General features: G+C 39.7%; 1 protein-coding gene across 1 annotated transcript in view; it reads left to right on the forward strand.

Moving 5' to 3' along the window:
• Nucleotides 1-8,193, forward strand: part of RERG (RAS like estrogen regulated growth inhibitor) — a 106,566-nt gene extending 98,373 nt beyond the window's left edge. The window contains exons 4-5 of the mRNA XM_026070382.1: nt 6,882-6,955; nt 7,712-8,193. Of these exons, the coding sequence (XP_025926167.1) occupies nt 6,882-6,955; nt 7,712-8,119 (482 nt within the window). The 3' untranslated portion in view covers nt 8,120-8,193. The remainder of the gene's footprint in view (nt 1-6,881; nt 6,956-7,711) is intronic.
• The last annotated feature ends 11,328 nt before the right edge of the window (nt 8,194-19,521 follow it).

Here is a 19,521-nt window from a genome sequence, read left to right on the forward strand (position 1 = left end):
TTTTCTTTCATACGAGTCTCAAGATGAAGATATTCCTAATGCCAGTAATAAAAATACTGCCCAACTCCTTTTTTTTTTTTTTTTTTTTTACACACAGTATTTATACACACAGCAAAACTGGGGATGGCAGTGGCCATGCTTGCTGTAGTTACAGCTGCAAAACATTTTGCCCCCTTTTTTCTTGCTCATCATATTCCAAAATGTTCTCCAGATGAGCAGAAGTTTCCGGTGCTTACTTCTGCACCTTCAGGAGCGCAGTTTTGCTTGTTTTAAGTGTGAGAAAAGTCTCACTGGTTAGTTTTCATTTATATTGGCAGAAATAAGGTGAAACTTACACAGCCTCACTAACAAGAACTTCTTACCACAGTAAAAAAAAAAAAAAAGTTAGCAAGAAATGGTTTATTTAGACTTAAACTTGTCATGGACATAATTCCCACCAGGAACTAATGCCTCTGCTTGGTGTTGGTGGGAAAGTTATCTCAGAAAATTAGAAAAACAGCTGAAGGGTTGAAATTTATTCTCTGCTACTTAACACTGCTCCAGCTTTGTTGGTTTTGTTGTGTTTTAGCGTGCCTTAATAAATCCAGTTTTCTTAAGCATCTGTACACATTTTCGCTGCCTGTCCCAGCAGAAGCTAGTTAAGGACAGAAGCTCTAGAAACAGGAATGTAACACCCCACCCCATCCCCCCAGCCGCTTGCCCTTCTCTCTCCCTCCCCCCCCCCCCCAAAAAAAAAAACCCCTAACAAACAAAGCAGCCACAATCTTAGCACCCAGGAGAAAATATATGCAGCAGAAGCCAGCAAGCAGACAAATTTTCTATTATTTTTAAATATTTTTTCCAAGAAAACTCTGTGTTCTAGGATTTCTGGCCAAAATATTTACTTATTTATTGCAATTTTTTTTTTGCGAGTACCAAGGCAAAGAAAAGTCTGCTCTCCCATTGGCTAGTTTTATATCTCCCACAGGTTAGTTTTATATTCCCCTCTTATTTTATCTGAAGAGCAAGTTCTGGGGATGCAAAAGATCCTTTCATACCAAGGCAAGAGCCTCATAGTCTAGTGGGGCTCTGTAGGCACTGTCAATTTATTTTCCTTGCCAGTTAATTGACAAGAGGAAAATATGATGAATCCAAATTGCTCAGCAAGCAGCAAACCTAATGAAACCTCATTTCTCATGGATTTGCTCTTCATATTCCCCACCGCACTCATCTCATTTCTTCACACATGCCCCAGTCCTCCACAATGTCCCCCATGAATCCCCGCAGCACCTGAAGCTTCTTCCATCCCCTGCCGACCATCGCTGCCCTCCTGCGCGGGCAGCAAGCAGCCTGGCGAGCGCAGCGGCACCAGCTAGCAGCCAGGCAGGGCAGAGGCTGGGCTCTCCCCGCCTGTGCTTTGGCACCGGTAAGGTCTCTTCCCTCTGCCACCCGTGATTTTAACAACACCTTACAGGATGAAAATATCTGAGAGCTTCGCCTCGGACTGAACCCAGCAACTGAAAGCAGCCCATCACACTGGGACATACTCGGTGGCTGCAGTGCCTGCCACATGACTTTCTTGCTCTCAGCTTTCATGCAACTAGTTTGGGAATGCCTGCGATACTGCAGTCACAGCTCTGTTGGCAGCAAACGTAGCCTCATAGAAGGCAGCCAGAAAAGCTAAAAGCAAAATTAGAAAAGAAACTCTTTTGCACATCACCATTTCCCTTCCAAAAGCAACATTCACAAAGGCAGACTGCACGTGAAGTGGGCTGAAGTCCCCAGAGTTGAATTAAATATCACTGCAAACAAACACCTTGTTCTTTCATACCCACATTTTGGTTTAAAATTGTGCCTTGACATTAATGTTTGTGTAGTGCGATAATCTTACAGTGTAAAGTATATCGCGGGTACTGTACAACCTTCTGGAACTTTTCCTTCTGTATTTCCTGACTCTTGGGGTTACATCTGCAGAAACACTTAAGATGCTGAAAAGCCAAGTCCAATTATTAGAGCTGTCAGAGTCACGTAGGCTCCTCTAAAACCACTGCTCTTTGTGATTTTCTTGCAGTAACTTTCTTCTTTTACTATATGACACACGATAATAATGATAGCAGTAGCAATGCATGGCATATCATTATCTGATGGTATTATTAATATATAATAAATAACCCAATTTTGCTTATTTTTGGATCTGCAGCATCAGATAATAAAGAGAAACGTGGGGTACGCCCAACATGGAACACAGTGTGCTAGCGTTATGTTCTAAATGGCAAGGGCTGAACTGTGATTCCTGTAAATTCAGTGATGGTGGCAGAATAAAAGGCCTCCTATAAGGTAACTAATGGAGGAAGTAGCAGCTAGATGCAAGGAATAAAAATACAGGCAGATGATTTTTTAGTAGAGCTAGTGGTGGGGGAAGGAGGAAGGCAGGAAAGACCTGGGGAGYTGGGAAGGTTTATTCTGGTTACAAGGGTTGTATAAGAGGTGACACAGGTCCCTGGAGCAACAGGGACATGTAGAGGGGGACAGGTTTCACAAAGGCAGACTGAGGCAAGGCTCTGGAGAACAAGATCAGACAACACTAAGATTAGTAAAATGGAGGTAAATTGTCTTCCTGAAGGGCTGTCAAAGTCACTTTTCTCAAATGTGATAGCACCAGGTGCCATTCTGATGAAAGTCAAAGATCGTGAGAGTCTAAATGAGCAGGGAGTTTATTTGTGGGGGAGCGGGGGAACCGAGAACCTGTATCAGAAATAATTAAGGGAATTTTTAGCTTTTTTAAACATACTCCTGCATCATCACTGAACAAGACTTTAACTCAAAAGTTCAACCCTAATAGCTGTAGCTTTTTGGTCTGGAAACTCAGCTATAATTGTCACACAAAAAGCTCTTTTTCTGGATCCCTGGCAGTTTTCAGTTCCAACTGTCTGAAAGCCACCATGAGACCAAAGTTACTGGTTTACCTTTTTTTGATTAAAATGAACTAAATTCTGAATGCAAGTGAAGTTTGTATCTCTCTGTACTTAAAAGCAAAAAAAGGAGACCATGCTGTTGCTTAAATTTAAGTGTAGAATGGTGTATGTCATTGCTTCGTCTTAAGTGATTTATCTGCTCCTACTGTGTTTTCCTAAAAGCAGTAAACCATTACTATGTAAATATTTTCTCACAGASCTGTGCCATACCCCTGCTATACACTGCCTTTTCAAAATAAAGAGGTACTGAAGTCAGATCTTTACATCACTGTGAATATAGAACAAGATCTAGCAATTACTTATCAGATGATAATTTTTCCCCAGTAAAATGTAGTCTTCTGGAACAAATCTATTGATTAGATCAGTATAGTCCTGTACAAATAGATTTGATAAATGACCGTCTAAGTCCTACAGACTCCACTGCATATGTCACAATAAGCATAGCACAGGGATGAGATATGATCAAGCTGTAACTGAATATCCATATCTATGGGTACTCTGCGGATCATGGACATCAAATTTTCTCTGTATAAATTTAGGAGGTTTTTTGTGCAATTTTTTTTAATCATTCTGCTCAAAAGAATAGAAAGAGATTTTGTAAAAGGCAAAAGAATATTTTTTGCCTTTTACAAAGGTCATTATTTCCTCTTTCAAAACTATTTTGCAGATGTGGTAATTTGGAAATTTTATTAAGTTTCCATTAATGAATTATTGTGGCAATATATTTCAGACTGAAAAACAAATCAACTGGTACTGCTTCCAACATATTTGTCGGGCCTCTTGACAGAGTCTAAATGTTTCTAGAATAAGCTTTAATTTCTTAAAAGATGGACCTGCAAGAACCAAGAGTGCTTTGCACAACAAGAGTACTAGGGGATTGCAGCATTTTAACCGAAGTGGGACCTTGAAAACAACGATGTCAGCTGTCAAAGCAACACAGTCAGCAACACCTTTTATCCAGTTACTGGGAATACAAACAGAAGTCTATTACACCTCAAAGCCAACAAAAATGGGTCAGATTTACTTACTTATATTGAAATATGGCAAACGGTTGAATATGACTACTGTATTTCCCCATTGCTAACAGTGTCAGGCATACTATGGCTCTGTCATCAACAGATCACTGGTTCTGCTTTGAGGCTGGTTCAGTTCTGACACTGAGTGTATGGATAGCAAAACACAGCTGTGAAGTTTATTTTCCATCTATGAGGTTTTAGCCATATAACTAAAGATAAAATATTTAGTCATCGGTTGATACAAATGATGTTCTGGAGCTCAGAAAGTTGCCCATAATCTCAGGAGCCTATATCAGGAAGATCACTGGCACACAGTGTTACACTTCTGCCCTTTCTACTTGACCATGATGACGCAAGGACAAGATATTTAGAGCTTGGATTCATCAGATCAATTTTAGACTTCTAACTGCTTCTGAGGTGTGATTCATCCCTGGAAAAGAGATCAGACAAACCATACCCAACACCTATTTTACTTCATCAGCTCTAATAGGAGTCAAGGGTACTTAGCGGAGACAGACACCTGCACTGTAGATGGTTTCAGTCAGGGATCCAGCAGGTATCTAAAGTCACCTAATTTCTCTCTGGTTGAACGTCTCAAAATACAATGGGGCACAGGGAAAATGATACTAACAAATGCCAAAGCAAGGCAATGCATACGTAAGGTGCTCTGGGATGTTAAGGCTTTAGGGCATTCAACATCACCTAACTGGAATTCAAGACTTCAGGGCCTGTAACTCACTAGATCACCAGATTCTTAGGATATTTGTGTTCCCTTAAAGAAGAACCCATACCTGCAATTACACCAGGAATGCTTTAGAAATCCAGCTGTTTTTGCACTCCTCATTAAAATTTACCCAGCTACAGCACATTCCAAAGCACAGGAACAGACACACTTTCACTAAGATATGTTTACAGTAATCTGACCCAAATCAGTGCTACTCATCCAGGACCAAATTCCACCCTAAGGTGGGCAGCCAAAGTGAGTTATATTTACAGTGCAAAATCCTTTTTTGAGAACTCAGCTGCCTTTAAGAATCATGCTGCTTTTCTGCAGCAGGCGTGAGTCTATTCCTTGAGATTTATTCTCCAGTTTCACGGAGAACAGCCTACCACACTCCGCATCCTTAAACACATTTCATAGATACACTGCAAGTATGGACGGATAAGCAGTTCCTCAAATTGGGCAGACTCATTCTCAACAGCTACTTGTCTAGCTGGGCCAGATGGCTGAAGGCATATAAGCATTACAAGGCCTAAATGACTAAGGAGCCGATATCACATTATTCACTCAAAGAACTGTCCCTTCTTCACACCACTCTGCCCTAAAGAAATGAGGCATAAATTCCTAAGTGACCTTAGACATGGAGTGCTGCACAGGGAGCCCCAGCCTAGCACTCAGCATTTTAGCTACTGAAATTACTTGCTAAGGAGGCATCATTGCAGCTTCCGCACCAAGCTAGGGCTTCTGCTTTTCTGCACTCCCCTGAGGGAATCATTGCAGCTAGGAGGACATGCAGGAGGGAGGGAGGAAGAAAACATAATGAGAAACTTAAACTTCTCTTACTCTATTCTGTAGGTATATCCTCAGGATCATAAAGGTAGGAATACAACTCCTTCAGCAACCTTGCTGCACTAAACAGAAGGGGACCTTACTGCCTACACAAATCTGGCCTTGATTGCCTGAAACCCTGCAGCAAGACTGGTTGCCATCTGCCTAATTAAATTGACCATTTGTCCCTGCTAGATGCAGCTGTACTACTTAAAGCAATTAGGGTGGCACAGGAGGGAAATGACAGTTTTGTTTTGGGATGTAAGTGTTCATAACACTTACATCATTCAAACATTCATGATTATAAAGAGGTGACATTCTTAAGTAGATTAAAAAAAAAGACATTCAACAAAATATACACCCTTTCAGAAGTTCTGATTCAAGAAATGTGCTTCCTTTAACTTATCCTTCGTTCCCATTGAGGAGATTTGCACCAAATAAAAGAACTGCATCTCTGACAATGCAAAGCATTCATAGTCACTGCCCACAGTTTTACAACATATGCATTTGCCTTTTGATATAGGACATCTGCAAGCTAGCAACAGTAATAAATCTGAATGTTAGCACAGATGATTTTCCAAGTTTTAGGTCAAATGCTATCAAACTTAACATACCAGCTCATTAAGATAAAACAAGTCCTTTTGGCATTAGGTTTCTGATTAGTTGCCTGGCTCCAGAACCTGAGACACAGTAAACAGGTTCCTTTTTCCTGTAGCATAGTGTGAATGCTTAATGCCCACTGGCAATTCTTATAAATCATGAACAGGGAAACCAGTGCCTGAGCCCTTGCTAGGAGAGGGGAATGTGATGATTTCAGCATGTTTCAAAGAGACATTCCTAAAATAGCTAACTGTTCTGTAATTTTATCACAGTATAAGGCCTGTGCTTAGTGGTTAGCCTGAATAGGTCCCTGATCTGCAACCATACCAGTTTTGGTCTTGTCATATTTCGAGCTAAGCAGTGACAAGCTTTTGATCTGGATACTTTGAGAGCAGCAGCTTTTGAGTGAATTTTCATATTCCTATGAGTGAACATGAAATATTGCCTGCAGCCTTGCAGATCTCTTTACTGCAGGAGATTATCTTTTTTGGGGGTGCAGAGTACAGTGTCCACAGGTACAGCCTGCTGTAGATACAAAACATTTGAAAGAAAGAGTTCCACTGTCATATRGGAAGAGGTAAAAGACTCTCATTTGTAGAAAGCAGGACTTGAGTGTGCTCCAGAATGGCTGGAAGAGCTCCAACAAGTGAAATTTAGTGAAGCTATATATCATATCACGTGTCTTGTGCTGGAGTGGCCATAAGGAAGATAGGAAAAATCACCTTCTTTTAATAAATTTTGCAAAATGTGTTCTTATTTTAGAGTCTACATATCGTCACCAAGCTACCATTGATGATGAAGTGGTTTCCATGGAGATACTAGACACAGCTGGTCAGGTGTGTGGCTATATGTATTAATATCCAATACCTTGACTGGGACAGACAGTAGAGAAGGGGAGTGCAGTGGTAGCTGTGTAATGGGTGGCAGGCATACCCCACTTCTGGAGACTGAGATTTGCTTATGAGCAGAGTCGCCCTCGTCCCCACCATCAGCTTGCTGCCAGACCCACTGTGATGGATCCAGACCCTTCTGTAAGGAACCCCATTCAAAGTTTTAAAACACAGGAAGAACAAACAAAGGCAGAATTTACACTAGCATTAAAATAATTTTGTTCTCATTCCTTGATTCTGGGCCAGTCCAACACATGTTATTATTATGCACAAAGTCACAGTCTATTTATACAGTCAATTGATGAAGCTCAACAGCCAGAGGCTTGGGTGACCTACACATGTGCCCACATAAATGTCACCTAGTAAATGATGCCCACCAAAGTTTAGAGCAGTTTTGTCTCAGCCAGCCCTCCTTGCTTTGAAAATGTGGCAGGTACTCACACTGAACAGTCCTACGCAGTCCACATGCTGGATATTGTTTAACAGAGACCCAGTTCTGATTGCCTGCTACCACCATGCCCACAGGTAGCCCTTGACACCTTGGCAGAGTGCCACACAATAAAAAAGGTGATGTGTGTGGAGTACAAAGTCAAGGAGATGGACATGGCTTTGCAGGCTTTGGGGGCCAACATCTATCTGAAGGGCTGTTGTCTTTTTCCAAAAACTGAATTCTAAAGGCTGGTGTCTGTCTTTTCAAAACAGGAGGATGCCATTCAGAAAGAAGGACATGTCCGGTGGGGTGAAGGCTTTGTGCTGGTCTACGACATCACAGACAGAGGCAGCTTTGAGGAAATGCTGCCACTTAAGAACTTGTTGGATGAAGTTAAAAAACCCAAGAACGTCACTCTGATCCTGGTGGGCAACAAAGCAGATCTGGATCACTCCAGGCAGGTCAGCACAGAGGAAGGTGAAAAGCTGGCCACAGAACTAGCATGTGCATTTTATGAGTGCTCTGCTTGCACAGGAGAAGGCAACATTATGGAGGCCTTCTATGAGCTGTGTCGTGAGGTACGGCGTCGAAAGATGGTGCAGGGCAAGACTCGGAGACGAAGCTCCACCACCCATGTCAAGCAGGCTATTAACAAGATGCTTACCAAAATCAGCAGCTAAAAAGAGCTGTATTAAGCCAGAGAAGCATTATAGAAGCATATTAGCTTGGGCAGGGAGGAAGCAAGCAGAGCACATTTTAATAAAGGATGGTCAATGCTTTGCTATTAAAAAAATAGAAAAGACAAACCACACCACTGAACTTTTTGAGTAACATGGGTCAGACTTTTTTCCTGTTTCAAAATGTATTTAGCCACACTGCTTCTGGCTAACATTAAAAACAAAACAAAACAAAACAAAAAAACTCCAAAGGACTAGATGATTGTGGGGATTGGTACTGACAGAACATCTTCTGCTTCTACAATGCTGGCTCCAATTCCCTCCAAGTTAGTAGTGCCTAAACATCATTTCCAGCCAGCCAGCTACACAGTAGCCATTGAGGAGTAAGACTCAGTTCTCAGTCCAGCAACTACCATCACAACTGATATTCTCAAGGACTGAATACACTTAGAGGCTGCTGTGTTGTACCAGAAGGTTCATCTGACACTTTTCACCAGCTCTAAATTGCCGCATTGTGTGCTTTTACTCCAAACTGTCCTTGCTCATGTTATTTTGTCAAATCTATGAGTGCCAATGTGTGCAAGGTATGCAAAAAAATATAGGAAAGGTCTTTTTCAGATCCTCAAGTGTGTTTAGCCAGCAGGACACATATTTCAACAGGTCTGAAGTTCAGTTGCTTTTCCGTATCCTCTGAAACTGCAGAACTCATTAAGAAATAATCAGCTGGTCCAGTGGCATTTCAACATTTTCCCCTCAAAGTGCAGTACTGTACTTAGGGGAATTGGACTGTATGTGCTGGGAAATCAAACTAGAAAGATGACCATATTACTATTGATTTAGTTATGAGTGAGTAGTTTATAGCTTTTGTTTACATTTTTGCTTTTGGTCTTACTTCAATTCAAGTAGTTCCTCCTACTCTGTCTTCTACTGAAAAAGAACTGAAACCATGGGAAAGGCAAGTATTTAAAGTCCCAAATGTAAATCAGACATAAATGGCCTTTACTGTATCAAAAGGCCATAACGTCCAGCTGTTTAAACTTCCAGATGTTGTTTGAAGCAGTCTGTGGTTTAAACCAGCAGAGGGTTTTGTAAGTTTATTTGGCACATTCAAGTGAAAGTGCATTTTTTCAGGTTTTGGTACCTGGGATACAAAGCATCCAGTTTTTTCTCCTCCTCTTCCCTTGTGCCTCCTGTTTAAGCCAGCTGTCAGGTTTTCCCTCCTGTCTACTTGGCTTGTTGACTGTAGTATTGAGGCCTTCCAGAAGAAGCAAGAGATAAAGAACTAGGATTGGGGAGACTTTCAGGTTATGTTTCTTACCAGTTATGTTGCAACCCTTTAGGCATCTCAGTTTGGCATCATGTAGAACCATAGCCAAAGGGTGGGATGACAAATGGGAATATTAGTGATATTCTCCTTTGAAGAGCAGCCCTCTCATAGCAAACCACTTACAACTATTCTCCACTGCTTTGCACTTTGTATGGTTATTTGCCTCTGTGAGGAAAGAACGCCAAAATTCTATCAAACACAATTTGCCACAGATGTAGGAGAGTGAGGATATTTGATTGGGTATTGTTGTATAACTATATACAGTTATAGTAAGCCACATAAATGGTGGAACAGACTGGATAATCAAGCCTGTATATCCCTGTGAACAGAGAAAAGTCCTAAGTTAGGCCTTTTCAACAGGATTGACTTAACGGTACTTCACCAAAGTAAATTTCTTTAAAACATTCTTTCACCCACATTTCTAACCCAATCAGCTTAAAGGACATCACTTTCAAATGTACATTTTATTTGGGCTGTTATTTATTTTCTCTATTTACCGCAGTCCAGATAGTGAAAATTCATTCACTCTTTTGGAATCAGTGTCTATATTTTGCCACCCATATTCAGGCATGCTGCTGTACATCAGCTACAGACACTGCAGTGGAAACTTCACTGTGTCGTTCTGGGCAGGAGATTCTGGCAACAGATGAAATGTCACCATCTCTTTGACACATCTGTTTCCGAACTATTGGTCATCTCTAACGTCTGTAAAAAGTCAGATTTTGCCTTTTTAGTCCTGTTAGTAATGCAGGAGCAATATAAGTGTAAGAGAATGAGCTAGTGTCTATTTGTGTGCCAATAGTTATTAGCTGAAGGTCTGAACTTGCAGTCATGTATATTATAATATCAGGAGTGAGAGTGAGCATTTGTTCAGGCACTAAGTCATTCTGTTATCTTTAAAATCAGTGATGTTGCACAAATCTGAAACAAACAAAATCTTTACCTGTAAATCCCATGGCAGCATAGTTGACGAGGGAAGTCATTACGTCAGTATTCTAAGCAACTGATTTATCCCTCTCTGGGACAGTATGAACTGTTTTTTTTTCTCTAAAAGCCTGTCTTGGGTTTCAGAGTAGAGCTGCATTTAAAATACAAAAAGGTAATATATGAATTACAACAGAAAATAAATTAATCATATTCATACTGGGAGAGCTGAAAGGAAAGAGAAGCTAAGTTATGGCCCTAATATTTTCCAAAAGAATCTCAGTAATTTACATCTTTGCTTACACTTCTGGTGTGGGGAAGTCATAAAATCCTGGTGAAAGAAAATGTTCCACTGTGCAAACACGACTTATTACATAAAGAACCTCTAATAAAAATAGTAACATTCCTTTGCAGAGACTGAATTTGGAAACTGCCGAATATGATAAACATTCATTCAAAAAGGAGACTTCTATTTTGTGACCCTTCCTCCCACACAAACACAGATTTCTTTACTTAATTGCTCTTTTTTTTTTTTCCTCTGTGTAATGGGCTGCTTGTCAAGCCAGTTATAATATAGAATATTATAGTCTGTTGATTCATACTACATAGTATTAAATGCAATCTGATTTACTGTTGCTCACAATGTTGCAACATATTATCAGCTATGCTATAAAAATGTCCTATTTCTACAATGTGCAAATTGAGCCAAAATGTGCTGAAGCATTGAAAAGGTCAAATGCAACATGAACCCAAATTCAGTAGCCTTTTCACAGCAGACATGAACAGTTTAAATTCTGTTTCTACTACTGCTATTTAAATGTACATATATGACACTAGCATTAAATTCCTCTCTTTCACCCTTTTCATTTCTGTGGGGAAAGGYTGAGAACAAAAAGAAACAAAAAGGGGGAAGAAAGGTGAGATGGACACTTGTTTCCTACAACAAGTTGATTGCCATTTATGAAGTTTTTAAATATTTATCTTCAATTGATGAAGAGTTAGTGACGCCCATGCTGCAAGACCTGGATCAGGAACCAAAACTTCCCTAGAACTTTAAGAATCTTCATATCTGGGCATTCAGTGCAACTAATGATGGAAGTGAGGGTCAACCATTAAGTTTGCACTTGGATCCAGACAAGTTGTCCCCAAACCTGGGGATAGTTGCATCTGGCGGTTTGCTACAAGGCTATTTGTTTTTTATATATATAACGATCTGTATGCATTTTTACATAAAAAAATATGAAAGCTTGTGCTTGTAGATAATATATAAGAAAATATAAAAATAAAGATAAAAAATTAGTGCTGTCTGTATTGGACTCTTATGATATGACCTTCCTTTAGTTGTCTCCAAACTCTTGTCTTCCAGCTTTTAAGGGGCCAGTTCCTAAAGTCCTGCTTTCATTTTTATTTAGACTTTATCTCAGGAAAACAAACAGTGAACTTTGCCTGAATAAGTACTTCACCATTTGGATCAGTTTATCCAAAGTTATGTGGCTGTTAGACCAGCATTCCTAGCATCAAGAGATCAAATAGCATCTACAGTGAAACACAGAACCATGTGCCATTGATAGCCAATTCAAGGCTGATCAAAAAAGCTGCAATGCCAGGGTTTTTAAATGACCTCAGTGAAACACACTGGAAACTCTCTATTCAAGCACTGTCCTGCCAACTAAATGACGTGGATCCTGATCCCAAGCTTCCTAGGTAAAACCCTGGGCTAAGAGGTCTGGGAGATTTATGCCATAGATTCAGAGCCACCTTTTCACAGCTATGCCCAATCTCCGAGGATAAATACAATGTCCTGTAGTTCAAATCTCTTCCTCCTACAAAAAGTACATTATAGCAATGATGCACAACCACACACATTTCAAGTATTAAGCTATAGTGGAGGACGCTTCAACATAGCTGAGGGGAACTGGCTGTAAACCACTTACATATTTTCCTCCAAATCTGGGTGAACCAAGTAATCCAAAGCATGGATCATAAGCAGCTGAATGACAGTAGGATATAAGAATGTCACGTCTGGCAGAGAAGTGCAAGAAGTCTGGATGTTGGATCTACAGTGTGAGGTGAAACCTCCCAGTACTAGGTAAGGCATCTTTCCAGTCACTATCTGCCTCTGTAGCACTGCAAAGCAACTTTGAGTTATGTCAGGCTGCTCTATAACTTGCTCCAATAGCAACCAGACAAAATAATCCTTCCTGCAAAATAAGTAGTGGCAGTTTTAAAGGTTATGTATAAACAGCCTTTGGGGTTCCTTTTATCTTTCTCTTTATGGCTCAAACCAGTTGCATGTCTTAAGAAGAAAAGAAAAAAGTACTTGTAAAGACAAAGGCTTTAATTAAAAAAGGCTCCTTGGCAGTTTGATGTAGCTGCCTTTATGTTCTTTGAAAAATTAAACATATATTGAAAACAGTGTCATATTAGAAACTCTGATGTTATGCACTTTTTTTCCATTACAAATGCCAGGCACTAATTACCTCAAAGTTATGAGAATAGAGAGCAGTGGCTTGTAGTCCCTTGCTTTGCTAAGAGGCAATAATGATGGTTTGTGTAAGACCCATTCAGTCTGGTTTCTGTAAACATGGTTCCACATGAGGAAAGCCATTATCACAGCTTGCACTAGCAAGAGACAGCCTAAGTTGCTAGGGCATGCGGAGTTACGCAAGGGATGGGTCAAGCCCCTGTTCACAGCCTTGGTAGCCAACATCCGGAAGAAACACTCCCAGAGCCAACCTCTCTCCTCCACTTGAGAAATCTCCCCTTCATTTTTGGTCTGAAGTACACTGGCAGGAAAGTTTACACTGTCATCTAATAAATCTGTGAATCTGTGGAGTTCAGTCTCCTGGCTTTTTGGACTGCTCTCTTTCACCTTTGCTAGAATTCCCAAAGCAGCAATTTTCCACTACCATGTTTTAAGTAAGAAAGATTTCTGAATGACAGTTATCAGTATACTCTCTCAATATCCAGGGATGTTGTATGGGCAAAGAGCCTATGACACTTCTCAGAGGTCCCTCTTACAGGAATGCAGTATTTATAAATATCTATGTATACAAATTCTAAAATCTGAACATAGCTCTTCTGAAGAGCTGGAAATCAATTTTTGTTGACTCATCTCATAGTTAAAGAACAGACCTTTGTCAAGTGCCAGAGTCCTAAGCCAGACTCTGAAACATTCTGTATCACTGTGGGCACCTACCTCATACCCAGAAATACTGATTCATGCCTAGGAATTCAGGAATTTACAGACCTTCATTTCTAAATCAAACAAGTTTTAGTCACCAAGAATACATCAGTACACAAAAAAACTGATGGTTTATTGAGAGGTCTGATTAATCAACTTTGTCAGTACACATGGTTTAACTCCACCCTGCTTTTTCTATCCTAGTCAAAGTTGTCATTCCTACAAAAAATACTAAGGAAATTCAGAAGAAAACAGGGAGAGGAGAGGAGAGAGAAAAGAGAAGAGAGAGATAAAAACCCAAAGGGACATAATCTAAATATAGGTGAAATTCCCATTTTTCCTGAAGAACAGTTGCAAGATTTAGTTCATAAACATTAAAATATTCTAGCCAGTGAAAACTGTACACAAGTGATCTGACCAAAAAAAGGAATTAGAGAAGTTATGAAGATTTTGAGTTGTAGGCTTGTCTTTTTCCTTTTTGCAAATCTAACTCAAAAGAAAGAAAAATATTATTGTTACGCAACTGACATTAGGGCTGGAATTTGTAATTAATGCCAGGCTTCTGATATCCAGCTTTTAATACAGTTTTTGGATTGTTCGGTATTTTGGGGTTAGTTTTTAAGCTACAAAAAACAACCATCTCTAAATAACTTAACCCAGTGTTATCCCAGCTATATTCTTTTTGATTCATGTTCAACAGAATTAGCTGCAAATGGAAGAATATTAGATTTTTCTCAGGAATTCAACACCATAATCTTCCCTGAAAGCTTAACAATTGAAACATGATAAACGAATATATTAAGTAATGCAAGATACATATTGGAGCCAAAAGCTCTCAGATTCATCTGTTAGCTGTGTAAAACTTCAAAAATCAGGGCCACTACAATATTTCCCACTGAACKTACATGGGACAATAAGATCTCAGGACTGTCAGATCAAAAAGCACAAACCTTTAAAACTTGAACTAAACAAGTAAATACTGATGTCAGTAAGAGGTTCATGTCGCTGAGAGGGTTTACTGCTGTAGGGTGACATGATCTCTCTCATACATACAGATCTGGCATGCTATATCAACATTTACAAGCAGATTTCATTTCATTCACTTGATTTTGTGCCACTCATCAATTTTGCAAGTGAGATCTGGATAATTTTTAACCAAATCTGAAGTCCAAGAAAATCAGATGTCTACCTGGAAATCTCTCACAATATGCATTCCTGAATTCCAAAGGGCAGCCGTAGGATAGTGAGCAAGATATCGTAACACCCACTGAGAAAACATCAGAATCATCTTTTCAATTTTTTTTTTTTTCTTTTCAGTAAAGGAGGAGACTGGGCACAGAAAAGACAAATCCATTGTCCAAAGTCTTAACAGTGGCTTGTGAAATGCCAGCAATAGAACACATTTTCTGAGTCACTGATTTCTGCTTTCAAATATCCAGAGAATTCATTTGAAGCTTTCAGTTCTATTCAGCTTGCGGGAAATAAAATATATTAAAAAAGGGCCAGACAAGATTCTTTTTGTTCTTAGGATTTTTCTATGAAGGACTTCATCTATCATCTGTTGCCCCACAGATAACTCTAAATTTATGCTTCTGACCTGAAGGTAGAGAGACCACCTTTAGAGAGAGGGGAAGAAAGGAAGTCAGTCAAAGAGCTCTGCAGTTCCGCACAAAATCCTTTGCTAGAACACAGAACATTTCCACTGGAATCCAAAATTCATACATCTCATAAGGAGAGATATAATCTCGACCACATTCATGTAAGGGTTCAACTCAAAGATTCAGTGCAAATCCGGGATGAAAGCTTATAGCTACTTGAATCCAAATCGTTTAACTTTTGCACTTTGAAACTAGAGTGTATTTCCCCTCTTCAGAGTACAATTCAATGCCAAAGCAGTGAGTGTTATTAGCAATATTAAATGTACATAGTTTTATTATGCCAGAATGTATTTAACACTGGTCCATAAACAAGAGATGTCTGCATGAACTGAAAAGAGCAAAAGAATGTTGGATAAGTTCTGCAAGTATTAAGTTTCTTTAAAAAGACCCATGAGTTGCCTTTTGCTTCTTCTCTCTGTTTTTCAATATTTGAAATAACCACAGTAAATGCAAAATGCCTGCAACTTCCTTTAGGGACTTTCACTGAAGGACAATATTTGTCTAGTGTGCAGTTAAGATATTTAAAGTTAATAGGCATGATAGGAAAGATTATCAGGAATGACATCAGAAAGAGAAAGTTATTTTAGAGAGGGAGAAAGGTAGGAAGAGAGAGATACTCATAGTTCCTAGCAAAGAAGCTAACATTCTAAACGACTCTGACATTTATACATAGTGATGAGGTACTTGAGGTTTAATCTCAGATTCTTTTGAAATAATTATTACTGCAAGGAGAAAACAAGAGATGGATGAGATAGTATGTTTTGGTAGCAGGCCATCAGATCTTCACTTCCGGGCTAGGTTTATAATTGTTCTGAAACAGTTAGTTACCAGCTCAGTTTCAGAGAGTTTTACCACTAAAAACTACCACYACTCCAACTTTTGCAGACTGATATCAGTAGAAGAAAAAGCTGGAGACTGAAAGATCATGGTGTTTAATTTACTGCTATAGCCCTTGAGCACTTCTTGGGTTTTTAGAGATGGTTGCTGCCAGAAAACCAAAAGTTACTGAACACATCTGAAGCATGGTAAGTAAGGTGTTCTGCCCTGCTTCTCCCATGTGGTGGCCAAAAGTCTTCACCATCAAATTCTAGGCTAACCTTTACAGGGAAAAATGTTCTGAAGATCTTTGATGCAAAAAGTTAATGATTGTTGAGTTGGGAACATTGTTTGTTTTAATGGGAACATTTACAAAAAACAATCCTCACCAAGCTTTAACTGAGATATTACAGTGATAAGCTCGGTGTAAATGCCTAAATAACTGCTTAAGACAGCTATTACACATACATGTACTGGAAAGAAAATATCTGTGGGATAGTCTTTCTAACCTTTTCATGAGCTCAAACACAGCTCAGCATGCTCTATAGTTCTCTTCTGCTAAGCAGCCACAAACCATGGTGTCTGCCGGAGGTACTCTCTATATATAACCAACGCTGCTGAGAAACAAAAATATTGCAGTGTTCAGCCAGGTCTCTTGCTTTTGTATCTGTAGACACAACCCATGCCTCTGACTGTTGGAAATGGCTCACTGCTAGAGCTTCTGTCCTCTAGTCAGGCCTCTATTCCTGTTTCCTCCCTCACCTAGTCCCTAGGTAAACCTTTTTCTCAAGACTCCTCCCCATTAGCTCCTGGTCTTGTCAGCACTTTCTTCCAAAGACTACATCAAAGACTACTTCCAGCCTGTCACTCAGAAAGGTCACTGAGGCCCTGATCAACCTTGTAAAATCAATGGGTAGCCTTGGATGTGGCCTTATATCCTCAGCTTCATATGCTCTACATTTGCATCCTGATGGGTAGATGATAAAAAAAACTTTTCCCAAGCATCACTACCTTGTTAACTCTCTCACTCCAAAGCCACAGTGACTAGGACATTGCCAGATGCCTTGGAAATAGATTTACCACGCAAACCAAGAGCAAATCCTCAGCATTGTAAGCCAGCGTGAGTCCATCAAACTATGCTAATTAAGATCAGCTGAGACTCTGTCCCAAATGCTCTGCAAAACTTAATATATATTTTGGTATGAAATGTATTTATTTTCAGCTAAATGTATTAATTTAGCTTTTAATGCCACAGTGCCAGGCTACTACCACAAAGGAAAAACAACCAGATGGGAGACAGGGTTGTTCAATGAGCTTGTCCTACATTTTTGATCAGTAGGCCACTCTTATTCCCCAAAATTCTCATGTACTCCCACAAACTTTTATTAAGCCAAGTTGGAGTTAGGCACTATTGCTGCACAGAGCATATCATGATCCCACAGATCACTGTAGTCTGAAGTTAGTAACTGCTGTCTAGTCCACTTTCTGTATTCCAGAATGAATAATAAGAAAAATATCATCATGACAAGTAGTTTTCAAGATTTTAATATTAATTTTATGGTTTAGGAGCCTGAGAATTCAGAGATTTGGTTTTTTTAGGAGCCTGAGAATTCAGAGATTTGGGGGTTTTGGTTTTTTTTTTCTTAATATCCTGAAAGGATTGCTTTAAGGTAAAGGAAACTGAGAAGATTTTTTGAACTTGATTCAGCTTAACTTGAAGGAAGGCTAAATGAAATAGAGAGGTCTGATCTAGCATAATGCACTGACAACYGATGATATCCTCCACAGTCATCAGGAGGAAAAAGTGGTGTGTAATTCAGTACACCCATCCCCAAAGCAGTCAGTACATTTCAGATGGAAACACGCCATGTGCTGTGAGTTCAATGCCTTGTTCCTTCTGCCTGTCTGGCCCAGATCCCAAGTCAGAAAATGATGTCTATATTGTATTGCTCATTTACGTCCATTCACACATTTGAATGCCTGTTTCCTATTTAAATGGCATAGAGATGCTTAGGGCTATGTCGTGCTCTGCCTTTGCTTGGGGATCTGTCAAGGAAAGTTAGCAACTAACTTCTCCATTACCGTTCTCAGATTACATGAGGCTGCATTGTTAATACAGCCCAGTCTGAATACCCCATGTCACTAGTCTCCAAGAAAGAGATGAAAAAGCATGTTGAGGCTCTCTGAGCCTCCTGAAAGAGATGTCRGGAAACCAGTCATTGTACCCCACTCAAAGAAAAGTTTCAAATGCAAATGCCTTCTGAGACACCATCTCAGTGAGGTTTGCAAGCCTCAGATCTGCATCACCACAGTGCTTTCATGCGGCTTGAGGAGACGTTCTCGGCCACTCCACTTGGCTGACCAACATCTCCAACTACAGATGATGTCTCTTAATCTATTATCTGCACTTGATTTACAGCCACAGAATGAATTTCAGCTTGAAGGCAGAAAGGCTATGCACTTTTCACACATAGTTCTTTATGGATTTGATCAAGTCGCTTCAGTGACCCAATCTGAACTTTGAAGCACAAAAAGCACGAAAGGTGGTGCTTTCAACAAGCTACTATTGTGACTATGGAGTTCCAAAAATGAAGTAAGAAGCTTATAATTATGTTAAGTGAATGGGTACCCGATGGCAACCTTCAGTAGTATACAGGGAAAATTATGAGAAACTTCCAAAGACTGGTGAATGTATCATTTGAAATTCTAAATCAGTCTGTTGAGAGGTGTTTTCCTGAATTAATTTTTCCTTCYGTATACAAAGATATACAGGAGGACAGGACTAGAGAACACAGCAGGTCACCACTTAAAGACATAGACCAAGCATAAAAAATTCAGTTTTCAGACTACCTCAGACTTCCCCCTTTTGATCCTGAATGAATTAGTTAAGACTTGATTCATGACTCATTGAAGTTAATAAAAATTGTTCCATGCATATTTTCAGGAACTTTGGGATCTGAATCTTTACCTGTACACTTCTGTTTTGTAACTAGATGCATGGAATAAGAGTTTCCTTACMCCCCAATCCTTTTTCTGTTATGTTTCTATGGCATATCATGTTGAATATGTATACAGCTCTTGGCATAATGGGAGTCCAAACACCACAACTTGGAGACAGTAGGCAGTAAGATTAAAAATGAACATTGGTCATTTCATCTAAAAGTCACAGTTAATCCATATCAGACCAGTAGCGACCAAACATATCTAATTGCTCAACAGTCTTAAACTGTCCTGCCGGCCTTATTCTATCAGTGGATAGGCAGTGATTTGCAAAAGCTGTCACTACAGTTCTCGTGAGCTTCCTATGTTTCATCATCAGTCCCATGACATAGGTGATTTCTTAAGGTCTCATGTCCTGGATCAAAAAACTGTAAAGAATAATCTTTCATTGTCACAGTTTTTAGCTCTTGTGACTGCAGAAAGAGAGAGAGAGAAAAGAAGTGATCTAAGTATGCATGAAACCACACAACAAAATCTCCAAGGTGATTGTTTAGAC

The sequence above is a fragment of the Apteryx rowi genome, unplaced genomic scaffold (assembly GCF_003343035.1).
Source record: "Apteryx rowi isolate R43461 unplaced genomic scaffold, aptRow1 scaffold_31, whole genome shotgun sequence".
NCBI classification, from domain to species: Eukaryota; Metazoa; Chordata; class Aves; order Apterygiformes; family Apterygidae; genus Apteryx; species Apteryx rowi.